Source organism: Maniola jurtina, chromosome 7, assembly GCF_905333055.1.
Source record: "Maniola jurtina chromosome 7, ilManJurt1.1, whole genome shotgun sequence".
Lineage (NCBI taxonomy): Eukaryota > Metazoa > Arthropoda > Insecta > Lepidoptera > Nymphalidae > Maniola > Maniola jurtina.
The window spans coordinates 13225979-13247327 of NC_060035.1; the positions used below are offsets into that span (position 1 = coordinate 13225979).

Genomic DNA, 21349 nt, shown 5'->3' on the forward strand with positions numbered 1-21349 from the left:
ATATTGCCACTATAACAACCAACGATAATTATATTACAAAATGACCGCCATGACAATTCAAAAAAAATAAAAAATGTTATTTTTTTATAAGATGATACGGAATTCGTGTGCAAATTCGGCTCGCATTTGACCGATTTTATTGGAAACTGGTTTGTGACGTGGTCATGGGGCTGCCCTAAATCTAAGCGTAGTAAAACGGGCGTTTTATACAGATATAAAACAAGTTTGTGACGCATTAGGTATATTTTAATGGTATGCGTATAATATGACGCACTCGTAAGATAACGTGGACCTTGCGTAGAAAAGGTAATTGGGTTTTACGCAATTTTCTACCCGAGGATCTCTACAAGATTAACCGATTATTATTAATTTACAAACTATTTATAATATTGATTATAGTGTTTACCTGCACTTTATTGCGGAACTAAATGTTTTTTAATACGTCATTCATTTGGAAAAAAAATGGAATTGGCAGGATTCGCACCTCGCGTTTCTCTAGATGCCTATCGCTTTTCGGTTAGCGAATAATACTAGCGAAAGTGTGTGTGTCTGTCTGTTTTTCCTTTTCACCACCCATCCGCTAAAGCGATTTTGACTTTGGGTACAAGATAGCTTGTATACAGGAGATGGATCTTGAAATATCTCTCCACGGATATTGTATAGATTTCGGAATTTGAAAGTTCCTACAAGAGATTTATGACGAGCTGTTGACATATTATAACGTTAAACGATGACGTCTAATCATATGGTGATCTTGAATTCATTAACAGGGCTCTCTCCGTCACTTACTCCATACAATCGTAGACCCAATTTCATTTGAATATTAAGCAACCAAAGTCCATAAAATTTTGCAGACATATTTAGAAGCTAAAATCTGTGCCTGTGGTGTTTTAGAATTTTCTAAAAATATGTAGTTTTAAAATTTACAGGTGCTCAAAGATTTTGTATGTGAATTTTTAAGACCACGTAACTTTGAAACCGAATATTTTAACGGGAGGAAAACCACAGGCATAGATATTAGTTCCCGGAACGTTCCTACAAAATTCCATTGAGTATGATTGGTTAGTATTCCAATGAGAGACGACCTACGTTTGTATGGACTGAGTGACGGAGAGAAACAAACAAATTAATCCATTATTGGCATTTTATGATAAAATAATTCAGAAAGGCCCTCGTGTAGCACGTGCTGAACTAGTTTTGAACCGGTATTTTGCTTTGTTTTCGCAAAATATAAACATGTGAAAGCGTCCTAGCTGTCATCTACACATTACAGCTACATATTAAAAAAACTGGTCCTGAATGACTTACTGACTTTTTTTTTTTTTTTTCTCGTGAGGAAAATCCGTCATGGATACCACCGACCACGGGGGAGCACGGTGGTTATGTCGGACTCCTACCGACTAAAAACCTCACGAAGTTCCATCCCACCGCTAATGACGGAGCACAAGGGACCGGAAACACCTCGTTACTCCGCCAGCGGATGTCCGCCCCAGCAGACCCACCACTGGGACACTACGTGCCCCCAAACACCTAGTTAGAGGCATGCCGGAACCACAGCACGCCAACCAACCCGAGGACCACACTGTGAGCGACGGTCCACCCCGTGTCCATCACCCACAGGTCCTCTCGAGGGCTAGGGTTCGCGGGAAGGGCGATCCCCTTTCCACGTTCCCTATCCTCAACATCTCCCTCGCCCGTCAAATAAAAAAGTTATGTCAATTTAAAGAATCACGCTGCCCGAAAAGTTACTATTCCACGCGAACGAAGTCGCGGGCACAGCTAGTTTAAAAATAGATGCGTGAGCATTCAATTAGAAAGGCTTTTTGGAAATTCTTACCCTAATGTGATTAACAGGGCTCTCTCCGTCACTTACTCCATACACTCATAGCCCCAATTTCATTTGAATATTAAGCAACCAAAGTCCATGAAATTTTGCAGACATATAATTTTAGAAACTAATATCTGTGCCTTTTTTTTTTTTTTTTTTTATTCACTATAGGTAAGCGCTTGACCACAATCACACCTGATGGAAAGTGATGATGTGGTCTAAGATGGGACGCGTTTACCTAGAAGGTGCCTATTCACTCTTGTTTTAAAGATACCCGGATTGTAATTGGTAGGAAACACAGATCGCGGAAGAGTATTCCAAACCTTAGCCATGCGTATGAGGAATGAAGACGCAAAACGTTTTGTGCGTGTAGATGGAATGTCGACGACATAAGGATGGAAACTCGCCCGACGTCTTGCGGTTCGGTGGTAAAATGGTGAAGGGGGGACAAGATCGAAAAGTTCCTGTGCACACTCTCCGAAATATATCCTATAAAATACCGATAAGCCGGCGACCTTACGGCGGTGATCGAGACTTTGAAGTTTCGCCAACAAAGGAGAGTCTTCGCCTATAAGTCTCCTAGCTCGACGGTCAACGGCATCCAGACATTCCAGAGCCGCTAGTTGGTACTTTGCGGAGCCATCATAGAGGTGACTGCAGTACTCCATGCACGACCTGACTTGTGCTTGATACAAAGTAATCAGTTGGCGCGGCGTGAAGTACTGCTTGACCTTGTTAAGAATGCCTAGTTTTTTTGCGGCGGTCTTGGCTTTGGCTTCGATGGATCTTCCGAAGTTGATGTTAGCCGAGACGTCGTGCCTGTGGTGTTTTAAATTTTTCTAAAAATATGTAGCTTTAAAATTACAGGGGCTCAAAGATTTGTATGTGAATTTTTAAGACCGCGTAACTTTGAAACCGAATATTTTAACGGAAATCTGGAAAACCACAATCATAGATATTAGTTCCCAAAACGTTTTTACAAAATCCCATTGAGTATGATTGGTTAGTATTCCAACGAGAAACGAACTACGTTTGTATGGAGCGAGTGACGGAGAGATATAATATTGTTTCCTGTCAGTGTATTTTAGTGAGATGTCTGCCTCAGTAAAATTTTATTTATTAAACAAATATAATACGTGCATAATAAAATTGTACGTGCATAATATTATGATTGACGTTTTAAAGCTATTTTTTAATTAATCATAGTTATTTATAATTACTAGATATAACGATCACATCAAATGTGCGATTATAATTTGAAAACTTAATTAATTAATTATTCTTTCTTCTGACAAAGCTTAAATTCCTAATAAGTACACTACGCTAATAGTCTTTAGACTAATAGACTATAGGAATAAATTATAGGTAGGTATTATTACAAATTAAAACTTAACTTATCTAAACTATAATATTTTATATATAAATAACTCGGAAAAGTCGACAAAGCTTTTTTAGTGCTATAAAAACGAAATGCAATAAAAATAAAAATAAATATATGAAGAAAATCATATTTAATTTTTATACTCAATATTTTTTTACTGGCCTTTCCATACAATGGCTGGAAAAAGCATTGCTACGACCCAATGTTTCACTGAAGAATAAGATGACTCAATCAGATAGTCATCAGAGAAGAGAAGAGAAATTATCATGAAAATATTGATTAAAAATTATTTTCAATGTTCGCTTTGAGTGTTAAAATTAAGTAAATTAAATATTTTTTATTTAGATATTTAAAAAAATACTTTAGTTGATTAATCTTATTAATCGCAATAAGAGAAGAGATAATTAATTAATGATTATTTATTGTGAAAAGTTTCTGTAAGTAATAATTTATTATTGTTCAGTTTCCGAATTTAAAAATATCAAACTGATTTATTAAAAAAAAGGTTAAGTAATTAGGAGAAATGAAAAACTAATTAATTATAATGATTTTTTTTTACATAATCAATAGAATTTATTAGGCCAGTGAAATAATTTATTATTTATATTAAAATTTGTCTTATCAATTTTTTTTAATTGTAATAATTTGTTATAGTGATCGAAAATTAAATTAAATTATGAAAATCCGCAAAAAAAATGTGCTTCCTGTATTAAATGGATGTGACCTTGAACTTGTGCATACGTTTTGTTCAAAGACACCTTGTCACCACTTTATATAAACTTAAGCCTGCGGTGGTGTGGCCGGCCGATCATTATGCTTTGAGTGTTGCTTCATACCACAGTGTTGGATCTTGACTTTTAATTTGAAGTTCAAGTTTACAAGTGTTGAGTTGGAGTCCTGAAAAGTTCGTATAGGCTGAATTCATCAGTTTACGGTAATTTTTTTATTTCCTTTTAGAGTTTTGTAGCAAATTGGTAAAAATGGAACCCTTATGGTGCGACTTTCTTCGTCCGTCTGTCCGTCTGTCACAGTCGATTATTTCAGTAACTATTAAAGCTATTGACATGAAATTTGGAATAGTTGTATTCAATAGTGGCTCACCATCATTGGAATTTTAAAAAAATCGAATATTATTTTTAGTTTTATAAAAAAATGTGAAAATTGAATTTGACAGGGCGGGGGGGGGGGGGGGGGGGGGGTTTTAACACTTACATAAGTGAATATGTTGTCAATTAATTACGTAAGCGACTTACGTGAGTAAAACTTACAGGTGTAATCGCGGCTTTACGTAATCCTGTACAAATGACAGCCAAAATCTTAGTGGGGGTTAATCATTTTGAGACACCAAACAACAACAAACATGTTTTCAAAAAACATTCGAAATCTAGATATTTTAGGTGGTTCACCTGGTGTTAAGTGATTACCGCCTCCCATGAACATTTACAGCACCAGAGGAACCGCCAATGGATTGCCGGCCTCCCAGGAATTTGTTGGTCCGCCGTTTGGTTTTCAAAAAATTTTTGGTTGGTCACTCAAAATGGTTACTTTTTTATCCCGGAAAAGTGTTCCCTCGGGATTTAAAAAACCTATATCCACGCGGATGAAGTTGCGGGCATAAGCTAGTGAATCATAATGTTGAAACTGCACGTTAGCTACTCGTTAAATAATATGATTTAATATGTAAGTGGTAGGTATGCAAAACGCAAATCGTTACTTTTTTTTCGCATTGCAATATTGAAATGACCTAGATTCAGCGTTGAGCGATACGAATCACATCAGTTTAGGAAAAGTTTTACAATAATCACACCCGTGTTATAATTAATGCGAAAGTGAGTTTGCATAATTTGTTAGTTTGTCCTCCAATCACGCCGCAAGGCGACGGAGCAACGGATCGACTTGATTTCTGACATGAATATCTAGGATTTAGTTTTCGACACCTGAAGAATGACATAGGATACTTTTTGAATTTTTTATAAACTTAAATCCATGCGGACGAAGTCGGGGCATCATTTATTAGTCGGTAAGTACATTATGTCCAAAATAAATTGTTTCTAAGGAACTCTTAAATAGAGGGTCTTGCATAATTCATAAAATCCAAGTCTGCTGTTAGTTTTAAGTTTGCTGACTAGTTTAACATTTCTCACGTCAGGTATTTCATACAAGATCCCCCTCTAAACGTTTGACAAAAAGTCGCTATTTGACTACTCATCATCCCTAACATTTTACTTTTTAAAAAGAGAAGTTAACCGCTGAATTTCTTTCTGGCTCTTCTCAGTAGAATCTTATTTTCGAGCGGGTGAGAGAGCCAGCGCGTGCCAGACCTTCGTAATTTTATAAAAACTGAAAGTTTCTCTGCGTATTGTCCCCAACACAGGGGGAACGATCAGTGACTACGAAGTTTGAATCATGGTGGTTTTGGGAGATAACAGGTGATAAGTGCGTAAAAAAACCTTACGTCAAAGTATAAAGTCTATTTTTTATATTTTCTTTGGAACAGTATTAGAAATTATCAAATCACGTCATGCATTGTCAGATACATATCTTGGCAACCCCCTGTCAGACATCTTTAAAGTTATAAAATTTTATTAACAGGGCTCTCTCCGTCACTCGTTTCATACAATCGTAGTTCCAATTTCATTTGAATATTAAGCAACCAAAGTCCATGAAATTTTGCAGACATATTCTAGAAACTAATATCTGTGTCTGTGGTGTTTTAGATTTTTCTAAAAATATGTAGTTTTAAAATTACAGGCGTTCAAAGATTTGTATGAAAATTTTTAAGACCGCGTAACTTTGAAACCGAATATTTTAACAGAAATCTGGAAAACCACAGACACAGATATTAGTTTCTAGAATATGTCTGCAAAATTTCATGGACTTTGCTTGCTTAATATTCAAATGAAATTGGAACTACGATTGTATGAAGCGAGTGACGGAGAGAGCCCTCTTAAAAACCTCGCCTGCGGCTCGCTTTTTACACTCACGCTCATATTTTAATTCCCCCTATTATGCAACCGTTTCATAAACTACTTTTTAATAATAACCATTTATTCTGTGAATAATCTTTCAATTTATTTTATTAATAACAAATTTAACGATTTATACTAGCTCAAAATCGATTTTGTGTAACCTATAGTGACTACCTAGATATTTAAAGATAAGAATGTAGCTATAGAAAGATTAAAGGAAGCAGATATGCCAGAATTTTTAGGCTTTCGTAATCGAAGGGTGCCAACGGGACTCTATTACTAAGTCTCCGCTGTCCGTCCGTCTGTTTGTCAGCGGGCTGTAACTCGTAAACCATAATAGGTAGAGACCTGAAATTTTCACACAATGTGTATTTTTATTGCCGCTATAACAATGGCGTATGCCACCCGGACTATTATAACGAATCGATTGACATTTCAGTCATCAGAATCAGCCCAGTAGTTAAGGCGTTACGGTGGAACACAAAGAATCTGATACAAACATACATACATACATAGACTGCTAAAATCATAACCCTTACTTTGGCTTGGCCGCAGTCGGGTAAAAATATTTTAGCTCTCATTACAATATGATTATAACGAATGAAACATTTAAAAAACAATTGCCTAAGTGAATAAAAAATATAAAGCATATAAAAAGTACGTGCAGCGATTTACATTTTATCAAGATTTTAACCATCCTTTTAACCATCACAAAGTTTTATTGCAATTATAAGTAAATTACATATTTATCATTTAAATGATCGAAGACAATTACAGTAGGTAAGTATATTACCCTTTTTTAAGGTACCTAAAAGGAAAAAGAAGCCTATAGGATCACTTATGATATGCTGTCTGTCTGACGTGTTTTTCAAGAAACCTGTAGGTTACTTCCCGTTGACCTAGAATCATGAAAGGCAGTTAGATAGGTTTATAGCATAAGTAAAGAGGATAACCCGAAAAAAATATCCGAGAAAATTGTCTGACTATACAATATTATATTATTATACTGACCTACGTAAACTATTTGATATTATGCAAAGATAATATTATGTGAGTAGGTATTATAATTATTGTATTAAAATTATTTGTGTCACGTTTACCTTATGCATATACCAACTTACTTCTATATACCTACCTAGTACCTACTAATATTATAAATGCGAAACTACGTCTGTCTGTCGGTCTATCTGTTACTTTTTAACCACCCATCCATTTCACCGATTTTGAGTTAATATAACTTGCAGGAGATTTTCAGAGTTTAATTTTTAAAGAGTTCCCACGAGATTTTTAAAACCTACACCAACCATCATCTAGTTTAGAACAACATAAATTCTTAAAAAAAAAAAGAATATTAGCCATGTTAAATGACTAATATTCGCCTTTCCTCTCCAACTAAGCGTCAGGCTTGTGCTAGGAGTAGGTACGACAATAGTGCAACGGGCGGGGTTTGAACCGTCAACCTTTCGGTTTTCAGTCCGCTCCTTTACCGGTTGAGCTATTGAGGCTCAAAAATTTATTGTATATTATAGTTAATTATAACGGTAAATATGCCGTGTAAATTTTACAAACCTACTATGATAAATTCTTGTTAAAGCTAGTTCTGTAAATATTTAAACCTATACCTACTTATATTTTCTAATTTTCTTTATCGATCTTTAGAAAAATGTTTGCTGATAAGGTGACATGAGGTCGACCGTAAATTGTATGAACGTAATCTTGACTACAGTAGAACGATAACAAAAATAGTATGAAAACCCATTGCATATAGCTACCACATCAATTACATAGGAAAGGTTCCATAAACTACAAACAACATGATGCCCGCGACTTCAACCGCGTGGATTTAGTTTTATTTTTTGAATCCCTTGGGTAGGTACTTCCCCTTTCATTAGGTATAATAACAGGCAAGTGGTCTGTGGGTATAACCAATCGTAAGACCTCGGGTGAGTTGCCATCCTTATCGTCGAAATTAGATCCACATGCACGAAACGTTTTGTATCATCATTCCGCATACGCATAGAGAGAGCCAGGGAGTGCCAGACCTACGTTACTTTATAAAAGCTGAAAGTTTCTCTGCGTATTGCCCCCACCACAGGGAGGAACGGTCAGTAACTATGAAGTATGGCAACCCCCTATTATACACTTCTAAACTTTAATAAATAGTTAAACTTTAAGGGTGTCTGGCAGGGGGTTTCCACGATACTAAATGGCAATGCATGATGTGATTTCTAATACTATTTCTAAGAAAATATAAGAAAATTAGACTTTATACCTTGACGTAAGATTTTTTACACTTTTGTTACCTGTTATTTCTCAAATGCACCATGATTCAAACTTCATAGTTGCTGATCGTTCCTCCCTGTGTTGGGGGCAATGCGCAGAGAAACTCTCAGCTTTTATAAAATAACGAAGGTCTGGCAGTCGCTGGCTCTTAGTCCATAAAGGTTGGAATACCCTTCCGCGATCAGTGTTTCCTACCAATTACAATCCGGGTATCTTTAAAACAAGAGTGAATAATTAATATGTTCTAAGAGTATTAGAAGTCCATGGTTCTAAACAGCCACCTACTTTCGCATTTTATTATACTAGGATGGATGCAAATATTATTTTAAATAGAAATTTAACTAGATATAAAATGAAACAAAAAAATGACTTTTGTATTAAAGTATTCAAACAATAACAACTTTTTTGTACGGATACAAGATACCTAATAGATATAATAAAATTAATGATGGCACTGCGCAGAATAGAGAATACAGAATTTTGTGTTTTGAGCAATTTAATTTTAAATTGGCTAGGTAAATAATAATAATGTCAGATGATAATGACCTTAGCAGAATATGGCTAGCGTCACATCAATAAATTAAGTATTACAACGGGCCAAAAGCGTTAGAAAGCAAAAAAAAAAAAAAAAACCAAGAAACCTGAGAGTTCTCTAGTCTCTTTAATGTTCTCAAAAGTATGTTAAGTCTGCCAATGTGAATTCGATTGCTGTGGTGGACTATGGCCTAAATTCTTCTAACTCTGAATAAGAAATATGGGGCAGTGCGGCTAAAACTAATTTAAATTGTTTACAAGTAATCCAAAACAAAATAATAAAAATTCTTTATAATTTACGACTTTCTTACCCCCACTACAATTATTTCTACAAATGTATAATATTAATTAAAAAAATTCTATCAAAGAAAATTCATTCAGAATTATCATTTAAAACTAAAAGGGAACTGGGATGCCGACCTTTGCGTAACGCTGATAATATCTCTTTAAAAGGAGGTTCACGCACTAACTACGTTTAATAAATTACCTACAGAAATAAAAAATATTAGTAAGATAAACATTTTCAAAAAGAAAATTAAAGATTTTGTGATTAAAAATATCGGAATCGGCTCGGGCAATGTGTAAGAGCATTGCCGGGTACATTATTAGATACTAGCTGATACCCGCGACTTCGTTCGCGTGGATGTAGGTTTTTAAAATTCCCGTGGGAACTCTTTGATTGTCCGGGATAAAAAGTAGCCTATGTGCTAATCCAGGGTATAATCTATCTCCATTCTAAATTTCAGCTCAATCCGTCTAGTAGTTTTTGCGTGAAGGAGTAACAAACATACACACACACACACACACACACATACAAACTTTCTCCTTTATAATATTAGTGTGATTTAGATATTAGACTACCTTACCCGCTACTATTTTACGATTGTGTTGTTTCTTACCGCTGTGCCGAAAGATAAAATTTGCTTATATTAAGTTTATTACTGTAATTTCTCATTAAGTGAAATTTGTATAATTTCTTTTGAGAATAAAATTCTTTAACCACATCTCTGGATGATGACCCGTTCTTAGCAAGCAAGGGATGATTTTTTTTTAAAGAATATTACCCTTAAAGAACCTTTCCGCTCCAATTAAGCGTAAAGCTTGTGCCAGGAGTGGGTACGACAATAATAGTGCAACGGGTGGGGTTTGAACCGCCGACCTATCGGAATTCAGTCCGCTCCTCATCCGTTCAGCTATCGAGGCTCTAAATTGATGACGATATCACGTATAATAAGCTCGCGTGGATTTAGGTTTTTTCAAAATCCCAGGGAAATCTTTCGCAGAATAAAAAAATATCTTCAGGATGTCACCTATCTCTGTATTTTTTCAGTAACAGACAGACACACTTTTGTATTTTTAATATAAAAGTATTAGGTAACGAAAATTCCAGTAAATCCAAGAATCAGTTTACGTTAGCATAAATGATAATGATTCGTTCTTAATAGCTTTAAATATTTGATTAATGAGTTTTTAGAAGTGCAGGTAACGCAGTTATCTTAATGAATAATCATTTTTGATCAAAACTGGTGATTTGTGTCATTTTTACAAAAGACAGTGACTGTATTGGTTGTTTATGAATGTTTAATTAAAAGTGCAGTTTGATGTGGACAAAGTGAATGTGAATACAAGAAATGAGACAAGTCTTTGGAAAATATCTAGCAAGCGTCAATTTTAACCGGTAAATAAATTATATCTAAGTACCTAAAACCAGTCGTAATTGATGAAATTAAAAAAACACGATGGCCCTACCAAGAAATGGACTATGTAAAAGTTTTTTTTAAACATTTTGATAATGACGATACAGTCGCCATATTATTTTTTTTTTGAAAAAAAATAAAAATAGTATCACTCGGGATTATATAATACCTAAGTACTCTTGAAAACACACCAATATACAATAGAAAGAACAAGTATTATTATGGTAATCATTATTATAATATTCGAGATATGCTTCGTAAGTTTTATACAAAGGCGGTTTTATCACTAGCTAGCGATCTCTTTTAGATAACCCTAGGGTTAGACTTTATAGACGAATTCAGAAGGTTGAAAGGCTTACAGATAACTGAATAATTTAAATACCTACTCAAGACAAACGGATACGCACAAGTTCTTATCGATAAGAAACCAAAAAAATGTTGTCAAAAATAAAATAAAACAAAAAATAAATCTCGAATTTAAGTAAGTACGAAATGTTTTGCGTCATATCGAAATCATTATCAAAATAATCATCTTCTGTCCATCGTTGGGCCACTACTGAGTACGGGTTTCAGAATCAGAATGCGAAGGGCTTAGGCCATAGTCCACCACGCCGACCAAGTACGGATTTGCAGACGTTACACACCTTTGAAAATATTATGGAGAACTCTCGAGCATGCAAGTTTCCTTACGATATTTTCCTTCACGTGATATTTAACGGAAAAGTCAGAGGTCCGGACCCCCAATTTACAGGCCAAAGTCCACCACTAACCACTAGACTATCACCAGTTTTTATTCTTTAATAAACAACTTAGAAGTATAAATACTACTTACTTTCAATAAATGATTTGAGTTTAATTTTGACGAAAGATTTTATACGTCTTTGTTTCCTGTTATCTGCTTTGATCCAAACTTAATACTCGCTGATAGTTCCTCGCATTGAAACTTCAGCTTTTATAAAATAACGAAGGTCTGGTCTGGTCTCTAACGGGCTCTTAGTCTATTAGTTTTAATTTCGTTTTAGCGAAATGACATTCACGTTAATTTATTATCAAACTAGCCGATGCCCGCGACTTCGCCCGCGTGGATTTAGGTTTTTTGAAATCCCGTGGGAACTCTTTGATTTTCCGGGATAAAAAGTAGCCTATGTGCTAATCCAGGATATTATCTATCTCCATTCCAAATTTCAGCCAAATCCGTCCAGTAGTTTTTGCGTGAAGGAGTAACAAACATACACACACACACACACACACACACACACACACACACACACACACATACAAACTTTCGCCTTTATAATATTAGTGTGATGGCTAGTTAGCGACAATGTTGTTTTGTACCTAATTATACCTAATGAGAATCAGAATGTACGAATTTTTGAGGTTTTTAATATTGATCTTTGTCCCCATTGTCTGTATTGGTACAATGTAGTCGCCGAAATGCGTCAAACGTTGACATTCCAATTCAAGCTCATTAACTTTTAATTAATTGGTACAGACACGAATGAGTATATTGAACTTAAACTGTTTGCGTTTATTAGAAAAAAAAACGGTCACGTACGTAAGTTGTTCGCCAAAATTTTAGAGAAACTAAGCATAGCCTCGCTCATCGCCCGCTGAGTCACTCTGAGCTTTCTAAGGAAAACATTAAATGGATTTTTCATCTTTTCAGGCACACAATGAACGGGGAAGTCGGCCTCCGATTCCTTGATTGGGATCTGACGAAAAGCAAATGTAAGTATGAACTTAATTATTATAAACTAGTTGACCTGCCCCGGCTTCGCACGGGGAGCCTACCTAAGGAATTGCATTCCTAAATCCTGGTGACCCCTCGGGATTTTCAAAGGATCATTCGTTTAAATGTTTTTACGTGGTACAGAAACACGATGCATCCCGGGGACGGGCTATTACGGATAGGCTACTTTTGTCCTGGGAATCAGAAGTTCCAACGGGATTTTCAGAAACCTAAATCCTCGCGAGCGAAGCTGCGGGCATCAGCTAGTTCATAAATATTATTATCATATTGTATGAATTGTTTCACGCAGGATTGGCATCTTTTCAAGGTACGAGTACCTATTATAAAAACTTTAGAAGCTACCTACATAGTATTTTTCATAAATCAAAGCCCATAAAGAATTCTTGACGTATAATTATCATAGAAAAGCCTCGTAAAACGTCTTTTATTACCGCATTATTGTTTACATTGCTTTGAATTACAGTTTTAAGGTCAAACTAACATTCATAAAAAAATTAACATAATTGTACGGTTATAAATACGCTTCTTTTTTAAATTACTCTTTTATCTCAAGTTTAGCTAAAAGCTGAGATATAGTTAAAATCAAAATTATTAACAGAGTACTCTCCATCACTCTCGTGGCGTGGCTAGTTACCACCCTACCGGCAAAGTCGTGCTGTTAAGCGATTTAGCGTTCCAGTACGACGCCGTGTAGAAACCAAAGGGATTTTGGGTTTAATAAAAAAGACCGCCATACCCCTTCCAGGTTAGCCCGCTTCCATCTTGTGTGGGAAGTGATGATAGTGAGATTGCAGTCAAGGGCTAGCTTGTACCAGCATTTTAAAAAAACAGGTTGGCAATCGCAAGTGCAGCGCACTTGTATTATCTTGAAAACGTTATGAGTTGACACCTACATACAGATTACATAGTCTTGAGCAGTAGTAATAACATCTACGTTTATGGTCTGATGTAACAAGTGTAAATTAAAAATTTATAACACCCCCGACAAGTGAAGGTTACAGTAACTAGATAAGAGCTGATAACTTTAAAACGGCTGAACCGATTTTCTTGGATTATAGCTAAGAACACTCTCGATTAAGCCACCTTTCAAACAAAAAAAACTAAACTAAAATCAGTTCATTAGTTTAGGAGCTACGATGCCACAGACAGATACACAGATACACAGACACACGGATACACACGTCAAACTTATGTTTGTGTTGTGTTGTGTATGGGGTGTTATAAATTTTTAACTTACACTTGTTTCTCATTTTGACTTTAGTTTTTATTTTCATAAACCATTTATTTTATTGCAAGATATGCTTCCCTACCAATTATTCAACAAAGAAAACTTTCTGTTTATAATATTATGGATAGTGATGACATGATATTATACAAAATAGAAAGTTGAAACATAATAATATATATAACCAATTAACCCTGGCTTAAATTAACTTTGGAATGTGGACTTACAAAAAAGAGATTTGCATTAAAGTCTGTCGCGTTAAATGATTATATCCAACGTTGTTTTCTATTTAACCTCTTTACGCTTGACCTCTTTTGGACAAATATTTGTGTACGTAGAAACAATAGATTCCCACGTGTGTATTTACCTACTATGCATTTGTGTGTCAAGTTTTGTGCTTGCGGTTGTATCGTCATGATCGTCCCATCGCCGGTCCACTACTGAGGACAGGTATTGTCTCGGAATATGAAGGGTTAAGGGCATCGCGGTTCGTAAGAGAAAAAAAAAACTAGTTAAATTGATGTAGCAACCGGAAATCCATACTAATATTATAAATGCGAAAGTGTGTCTGTCTGTCTGTCTGTCTGTCTACTACGTTTTCACAGCTCAACCGCTGAACCGATTTTAAAGTTTGGTACAGACTTGAAGTACATCCCGGGGAAGGACATAGGCTATTTTTTATCCCAGAAAATCGAAGAGTTCCTACAGGATTAAAAAAACCGAAATCCATGCGGGTGAAGCCGCGGGTATCCTCTAGTTAATAATAATTTTTCATGAAAAATTCGCCGTGAAAAACTGCCTGAGGACAAATCAGCCCTATTTATCTTGACAATAATTGATCTAGCAAGCGATTGTGTACGGTTTAAATCACTTTTCGTGAAAAATCATCAGTGAAATCAATTTGAAAATAATTTCACCAAATAAAATGATTTTAATGTTGCAATAATACCCATTCATTCCTACATTAAACAGAGATATTTTTTCAATATCCGTGGCATTATTCCACGCGGGCATGATTTGTACCTAATTTTATTTAGTACCTATTCTGTGAATCCGTAAGTCCGTGTTATCATTCAATAAGTACAAAAAATATTATGCAGATCTGTGTTATTAAAAAGTAACGTTTTTGTCAGTTGAATAATATAAAATTCAAAAACATTGCATAGCAAAACTGAGGAAAAGGCTTGAAAAATAAATAATAGATTGTGGTTTTACCCAAAACTTTAATTAGGGGGTTTTTCAAGAACGTGATAATTTATATTAACTATTTATTTTTAGTTTTACTTTACATATAAGTTTATTTTATAAAAAAAAACTCTTATGTTGATGTCAATAAAAAAAGTATTTTCAAATAAAAAATAAATAGATTTTTTTAACGTAGTTTTTTTTTCACAGATGATGAAACGGACTTTTTGCCCCTGATGGTAACACCGGGACCAGTGCTGATAATTTTAGCTGTATATCTGTTATATGTTCTGAAAATCGGGCCGTCTTTAATGACCAAGAGAGAACCTTATAAGCTTAAAGCTGCATTAGTGCTGTACAATGCGATTCAAGTGATCGGTTCCGTATATTTAGTTCGACGGGTAAGTTTTATTATTATGTTTATCCATTCTCCATACTTATATTATAAATACGAAAGTCTGTCTGTATGTCTGTTTGTCTGTCTGCTAGCTTTTCACGACCCAACAGATCAACCGATTTAAATGTGTTAGTACTGAAGTATAGCAGAGTAAAATTAAATGTTATGTGAGTTGTAGATTAAGTAAGTTTTAATAATATGATTGCCGAACAAACGATTGCCTATCAATTGTAAATATGTTTTCTGTGTAAGTGAAATTTGTCTTTGAGAGAAATAAAGTCTTCTTTAACCTGATTATATTTATTTTATATTTGGTTTTGCAGTATTTTGGACAACTAATGGAACAAGGGATATTTCCAAAGACATGTCATCTTGCTATTGAAAACGAAAGAAGAGAGGTAAGGCACTTTAGGAAAAATTCTATATAGTTTCCCTAACTTGTAAAGCCAGACGAGAGAAAAAACCGACCAAATGCGAGTCAGACTTGCGCACCGAGGGTTCCGTACTCGGGTATTTTTTTGACATTTTGCACGATAAATCAAAAACTATTATGCATTAAAAAACTGTTTGGAACGTACAAGACAGCCCTTTCATAATAATATGATACCCCACTTGGTATAGTTATCTTACTTTGAAAATTTAAACACATTTAAATTTTTTTTAAATTATGTAACCAAAAATTCACGGGTTTCGGAAAGGCTGGCATTACATTGGCGGTTCCTCTGATACTGCAAATATTTATTTAAAAAAGGAACGGAAAAAGTTAATTTATTAAATTATTTAAATCTGTCAGACAGCAAAGTCAGATTAAAGATCATTAAAATCGCGTTTTAATTAATTATATGAAACAAGAGTGTGACTTAGCTGCTAGACGTCATTAATAATAAGGTTTTTCTTTAAATCAACCACAAAAAACGAGGTAACATCCGACATTTCGCAGTGAATTTATAAAAACCGATTAGGTGCGAGTCGGACCTCGCGCTTTTGGGGTTCCGTACACAACTATAAACATCATATTATTTAGGATGATGTATGAAATATTTTTTTTCGAGCTAGAACATCGCAAGAAACCGTGAAAGAAAAACCGAAAAAAAAAATCGTTTGTTTTGGCCAATCAATTTGGAGAAACAAAGAATTCCCACAAGATTTTTAAAAACCTAAACCCACACCCACGTAACTATACCTAACAGGTACCTACTTAACAGGGCTCTCTCCGTCACTTACTCCATACAATCGTAGTTCCAATTTCATTTGAATATTAAGCTACCAAAGTCCATGAAATTTTGCAGAAACTAATACCTGGGCCTGTGGTGTTTTAGATTTTTCTAAAAATATGTAGTTTTAAAATTACAGGGGCTCATAGATTTTTGTATGTGAATTTTTAAGACCGCGTAACTTTGAAACCGAATATTTTAACAGAAATCTGGAAAACCACAGGCATTAGTTTCTAGAATATGTCTGCAAAATTTCATGGACTTTGGTTGCTTAATATTCAAATGAAATTGGAACTTTGTTTGTATGGAGCGAGTGACGGAGAGACCCCTCTCCACAATACGACTTATATCAAGCTTATATCATTATCCATTGTTTCAGATTCTCCTAAGCATATGGTTTTACTTCGCCGCGAAGGTCACTGAACTCCTAGACACAGTCTTCTTCGTGCTCAGAAAAAAGGACAGCCAAGTTACATTCCTCCATCTGTACCATCACTCTGTCATGATGATCGGTACATGGGCGTTTTTAAAGTACTGGCCTTCGACCACACTTATTTTCATTGGCTTCCTGAACTCCTTGGTACACGTGTTCATGTATACGTACTATGGATTAGCGGCTTTGGGACCTAAAGTGGCAAAATATATCTTCTGGAAGAAGTATATGACAAAGTTTCAACTGGTAAGTGATCATATTATTATCTCCGTTATCTACACTAAGTACTGGTATATAATGCAAAAGTATGCATGTGAAAAAGCGATAATAGCCTAGCCTAGGTGGTGGACTTTAACTTTTCGGAGTTTGTGGGTTTTAAGCAGTTAAATATCACTTGCTTTAAAGGTGAAGGAAAACATCGTGAGGAAACCTGCATGCCTGTGATAACTCCTTAATGTTCTCAAAGGCGTGTGAAGTCTGCCAACCCGCACTTGGCCAGAAACCCCCCCCCCCCCCCCCCCCGACCCAAAAAGAGGGGTGCTATAAGTTTGACATGTGTATCTGTGTATCTGTCTGTGGCATCGTAGCTCCTAAACTAATGAACCGATTTTAATTTTTTTTTTTGTTTGAAAGGTGGCTTGATCGTGAGTGTTCTTAGCTATAATCGAAGAAAATCGGTTGAGCCGTTTGAAAGTTTTCAGCTCTTTTCTAGTTTTCTTATAGATGTTTTTGTGTCGGGGGTTTTAAATTTTTTATCTTGAGGAAATACTCGTGCTCAGTAGTGAGCTGGCGATGGGTTAACGATGACAACGTGGTATGCTAACGTTTTGTTGACTAAAAACTAAGAGATCGGTTGCATTCCGGAGACGACTAAGCTCTCCCTACCGGAAAATAATAACTTTGTCTCACGAGAAAACAGATTTTTTTTAATAAATTTCAGCAGGTTTATTTTTTTACAATTCTAAAGAACGTCCAACTGTTTTAAGTAGATATACCTACCCAAGTTTTACTAAACCGTGTATTTCTATTAGCTTTATTCTTCACGATATTACCTACATGTATTACTTAAACATAGAAATCACTAGGGAATCTTATGCTGAGCTTAATCAATTATTAAATAATTACCAACGTATTTAGGTCTCAATTATGATTTAGGTTCTCATAGATTGTACGCTAAATCGAATCTTTTTAACTTAAAACACTCCACGGTCAATAGGTTATCGGTAAACAATAGACCATTATTGTTTTTTCAATAGCAAAGTTGACGTATGAGCATTTTGTAATTGGATAATGACATTGGTGGATATTATCAAATAAATTAATACTAATTACAGTAATTTTATCTCATAAGTTTTTTTTCAAAAAATTTATAATTACTTACTCGAAAGACATTTATGTTCACCACTGCTTTATTAGTAGGCTAAGTAAGGTTTGGAGTACCTTGCCACTACTCTTCAAAGGTTGTGTTACTTGGATTTTATCATACATTTTTTTTAATTCGATGATTTTTTTCATTTCGTGCATAAAATACGTGCGTTCGTTGTGAAGATAGAGGTCAATATGCTTTGTAAATTTTTGAATGTGGCTTCGATTTGCTTTATCTCTTTGAATATAATAGAAAATAAAGATTTTTTCAATTCAAATAAACTCTTACAGGTGATTTTGAATCGTCAAAAGAATTTGCCACTGGTCCGAAATTTATCATTATAAATCGACTCTAAAGAAAGACAACACACAAATGATAAGGCTCCATTAAATGAAATCTTGATGTTCTTATCTTATCCATACTAATATTATAAATGCGAAAGTGTGTCTGTCTGTCTGTCTGCTACCTTTTCACCGCCCAACAGTTTAACCGATTCTGACGAAAGGTACAGGGTCAGCTTATATCCCGGGGACGGACATAGGCTACTTTTTATCCCAGAAAATCAAAGAGTACCGCGGGATTCCTAAAGACCAAGCCGCTTAACCGATTTGTATGAAATTTGGTATTGAGGTTGCTTACGTCCCTGTAATTGACATAGGCAACTTTTTATCCCAGAAAATCAAACAGTTCCCACGGGATCTTTAAAAACCTAAATCCCGGACGAAGTCACGAGCATCCTCTAGTCTCTTATTATTATTTTTTTTTTAATTTATTATCATTTTGATTGTTACAGATCCAGTTCGTGTGTATTATCATTCACTACAACATCGCAGTAAGAGTTTCTGACTGCCCACCATCTAAAGGCGAAGCCGCATTTATAGCGTGCAACACGCTCTTCTTTCTTGTATTATTCTTAAACTTCTACCGACAAAGTTATACCAAGAGGAAACAACAACTGTCGAATGGCGTTTGTAAGCCAGCTTACAATAAAGAAGAATGTATAAATAGTACAAAAGAAGAATAATGAGAGGTTAAAAAAAGAAGGTTAGTTAAAGCAGAAAGAAAACGAAGAAGATTTATAAATAGATCCGATTATGATCTCTTTTAGTGACATATTCTATAGATCGTGACATGGGGAATGATTGTGGAAAAAGAAAAAAGAGAAAGAAAGAAAGATTAAAAAAGGGTATTTTAAAGAGCAGAGGTAATAGACGAAAAATACCACCAAAGATTAAAGAATTGTAAGAAGTCATTTCTCGTTTGAATTAGTTTCAAAATATAAACCCCTCTAGGTTGATAAGTAATTATGCAAAGATACTTATTCACTATGCTAAAAAAATTAACTAGATAATTACTTCGAGCTAGCTTATGACCGCAGAGCCTGCTTAGGGGTTGAATTTTCAAAAAATCTTTCTGAGCGAGTGGTTACGTCATAATAGATACCTGATACCTGCATGCCAAATTGCAGACCAATCTGTGCAGTTATTTGAGTTGTGCTTTGATAGATCAATCAGTCAGTCAGTTCGTCAGCTTTTTCCTTTTAGATATACTTAGATAAAAGATAAAATCACTGTAAAAAAATATGATGGTTATCAATACAAGGAAAATGCTAATGTACAACTTTGTTCGCAAATAATGATTAGTTTTTGTGCGACCAAAATTACTTTAGTGAATTAAATAATATATGGATTTAGAAGGTAATTATGAACAGTATAACATAATAATATAATTGCCTTAATTAAAATTGAAAAATGAACGTAGGTACCGTACCATGAATCTATGGTAAAAAATAACTAATAATGTAATAAAATATTTTGCAAAATCTTTTTATCTTTGTAATTTACACAAGTGGCTATTCAAACATAAAATATTTGCTGAAAATGTAAATATACTTATAAGTAGATAATTGATACCTACTTAAGTTTTGTGATGTAGTTCGTATTTCTAGAATTGTAGTTATTAGGTAAAGTTAAAATTATTTTATTGGTATGTAATTTATTCTACTATAAGTCTTTGTACATAGATTAAGATAAAATAAGCAGAAGAGAAACAATTAGATACTTTCAATTTTATAACTGTTGATGTTTTTAATATTATTATCCCTAATACAGTTTGACATTGTTATGTGAAAAGGATCCAACCCGTAAACTTTTACAGTTAAAACTAGAAATCTATATGGATTGGATCTATTTCACTTAGCAAAGTTCAGTTGGTTGATTTACAAAGAAAAAAAAACCTTTTCCCTAAAACCTCTCGGAATATTACAGGCTATGAACTTCTATAAATAAGAAAAACTTTCTTTTACAATAGAAACCATCTTCTACTCGTATCTCACGAGCTATTCGACCAGTTCAGTAGGCTCCGGCATGCAAGTAGCTATTGTAAAAGGGTATTTTTTAGGATCCCGTACTCGAAGGGTGACAACGGGACCTATTACTAAGCCTTCGCTGTCCGTCCGTCCATCCGTCCTTCAGCGGTTGACCGTACCGTAATAAGTTGCGACTCAAAATTTTCACAGAATGAGTATTTCTTTTGCCGCTATAAAACAAATAATAGAAAGTTAAAAATGGCCGCCATGAATTTTTTAAAAAATCACCTTCGTGTGTGAGTTCGACTCGCACTCGAGCGTTTTTTTTCTTTCATTAGTAGCTGCTTACAGTTTTTGTCTCAACAAATGGCAAATTCAAATGAAAACTCATTTTCATTTGAATTTGCAGGACTGAAAGGCCGATGTCCTCAAGTCAATATCAAGTACATTTAGGTAGGTACTTACTTATCGTATTAGGGTTTGTACAGACGACGGTTATGTAGCTGTAGGTATGCGAAGCGAATTAGGAAATAGGATGTCTTTATAGGATAGGATGGGATAGGATAGGATAGGATGCCCCTTATGTTTATCTTTACAGATTTCTTCAATTGTTGTTGGCATTTCTAGATATTGATCTATTTCCGTGTACGAAAACGGAAGTGATGGCAATTGTTTTGAGCATACAACATAATATAATATATCATATTTGAGTAGCTTATGCCCGCGACTTCGTCCGCGTGGACTACATTTACCCCCTTAGTGTTTGGATTTCCAAA

At 34.9% G+C, this 21349-nt stretch overlaps 1 protein-coding gene and 1 long non-coding RNA gene across 4 annotated transcripts; both read left to right on the plus strand.

Moving 5' to 3' along the window:
- Positions 1-4009: 4009 nt before the first annotated feature.
- On the plus strand, positions 4010-20340 carry LOC123867100 (elongation of very long chain fatty acids protein-like). Of its 3 annotated transcripts, none has more exons than XM_045908981.1 (6): positions 4010-4143; positions 12362-12423; positions 15066-15256; positions 15576-15650; positions 16846-17145; positions 19059-20340. In XM_045908981.1, exons 2-6 carry the CDS (start codon positions 12369-12371, stop codon positions 19287-19289), a joined length of 852 nt encoding a protein of 283 aa, XP_045764937.1. In that variant the 5' UTR covers positions 4010-4143; positions 12362-12368; the 3' UTR covers positions 19290-20340. The 3 variants fall into 3 exon arrangements, with proteins under 3 accessions (XP_045764937.1, XP_045764938.1, XP_045764936.1); XM_045908982.1 differs by lacking the exon at positions 4010-4143 and adding an exon at positions 5000-5229; XM_045908980.1 differs by lacking the exon at positions 4010-4143 and adding an exon at positions 10548-10673.
- On the plus strand, positions 8978-20736 carry LOC123867116. Its single transcript, XR_006796334.1, has 3 exons — positions 8978-8991; positions 10336-10345; positions 20654-20736. It is a non-coding gene; the product is annotated as an uncharacterized LOC123867116 (long non-coding RNA).
- The last annotated feature ends 613 nt before the right edge of the window (positions 20737-21349 follow it).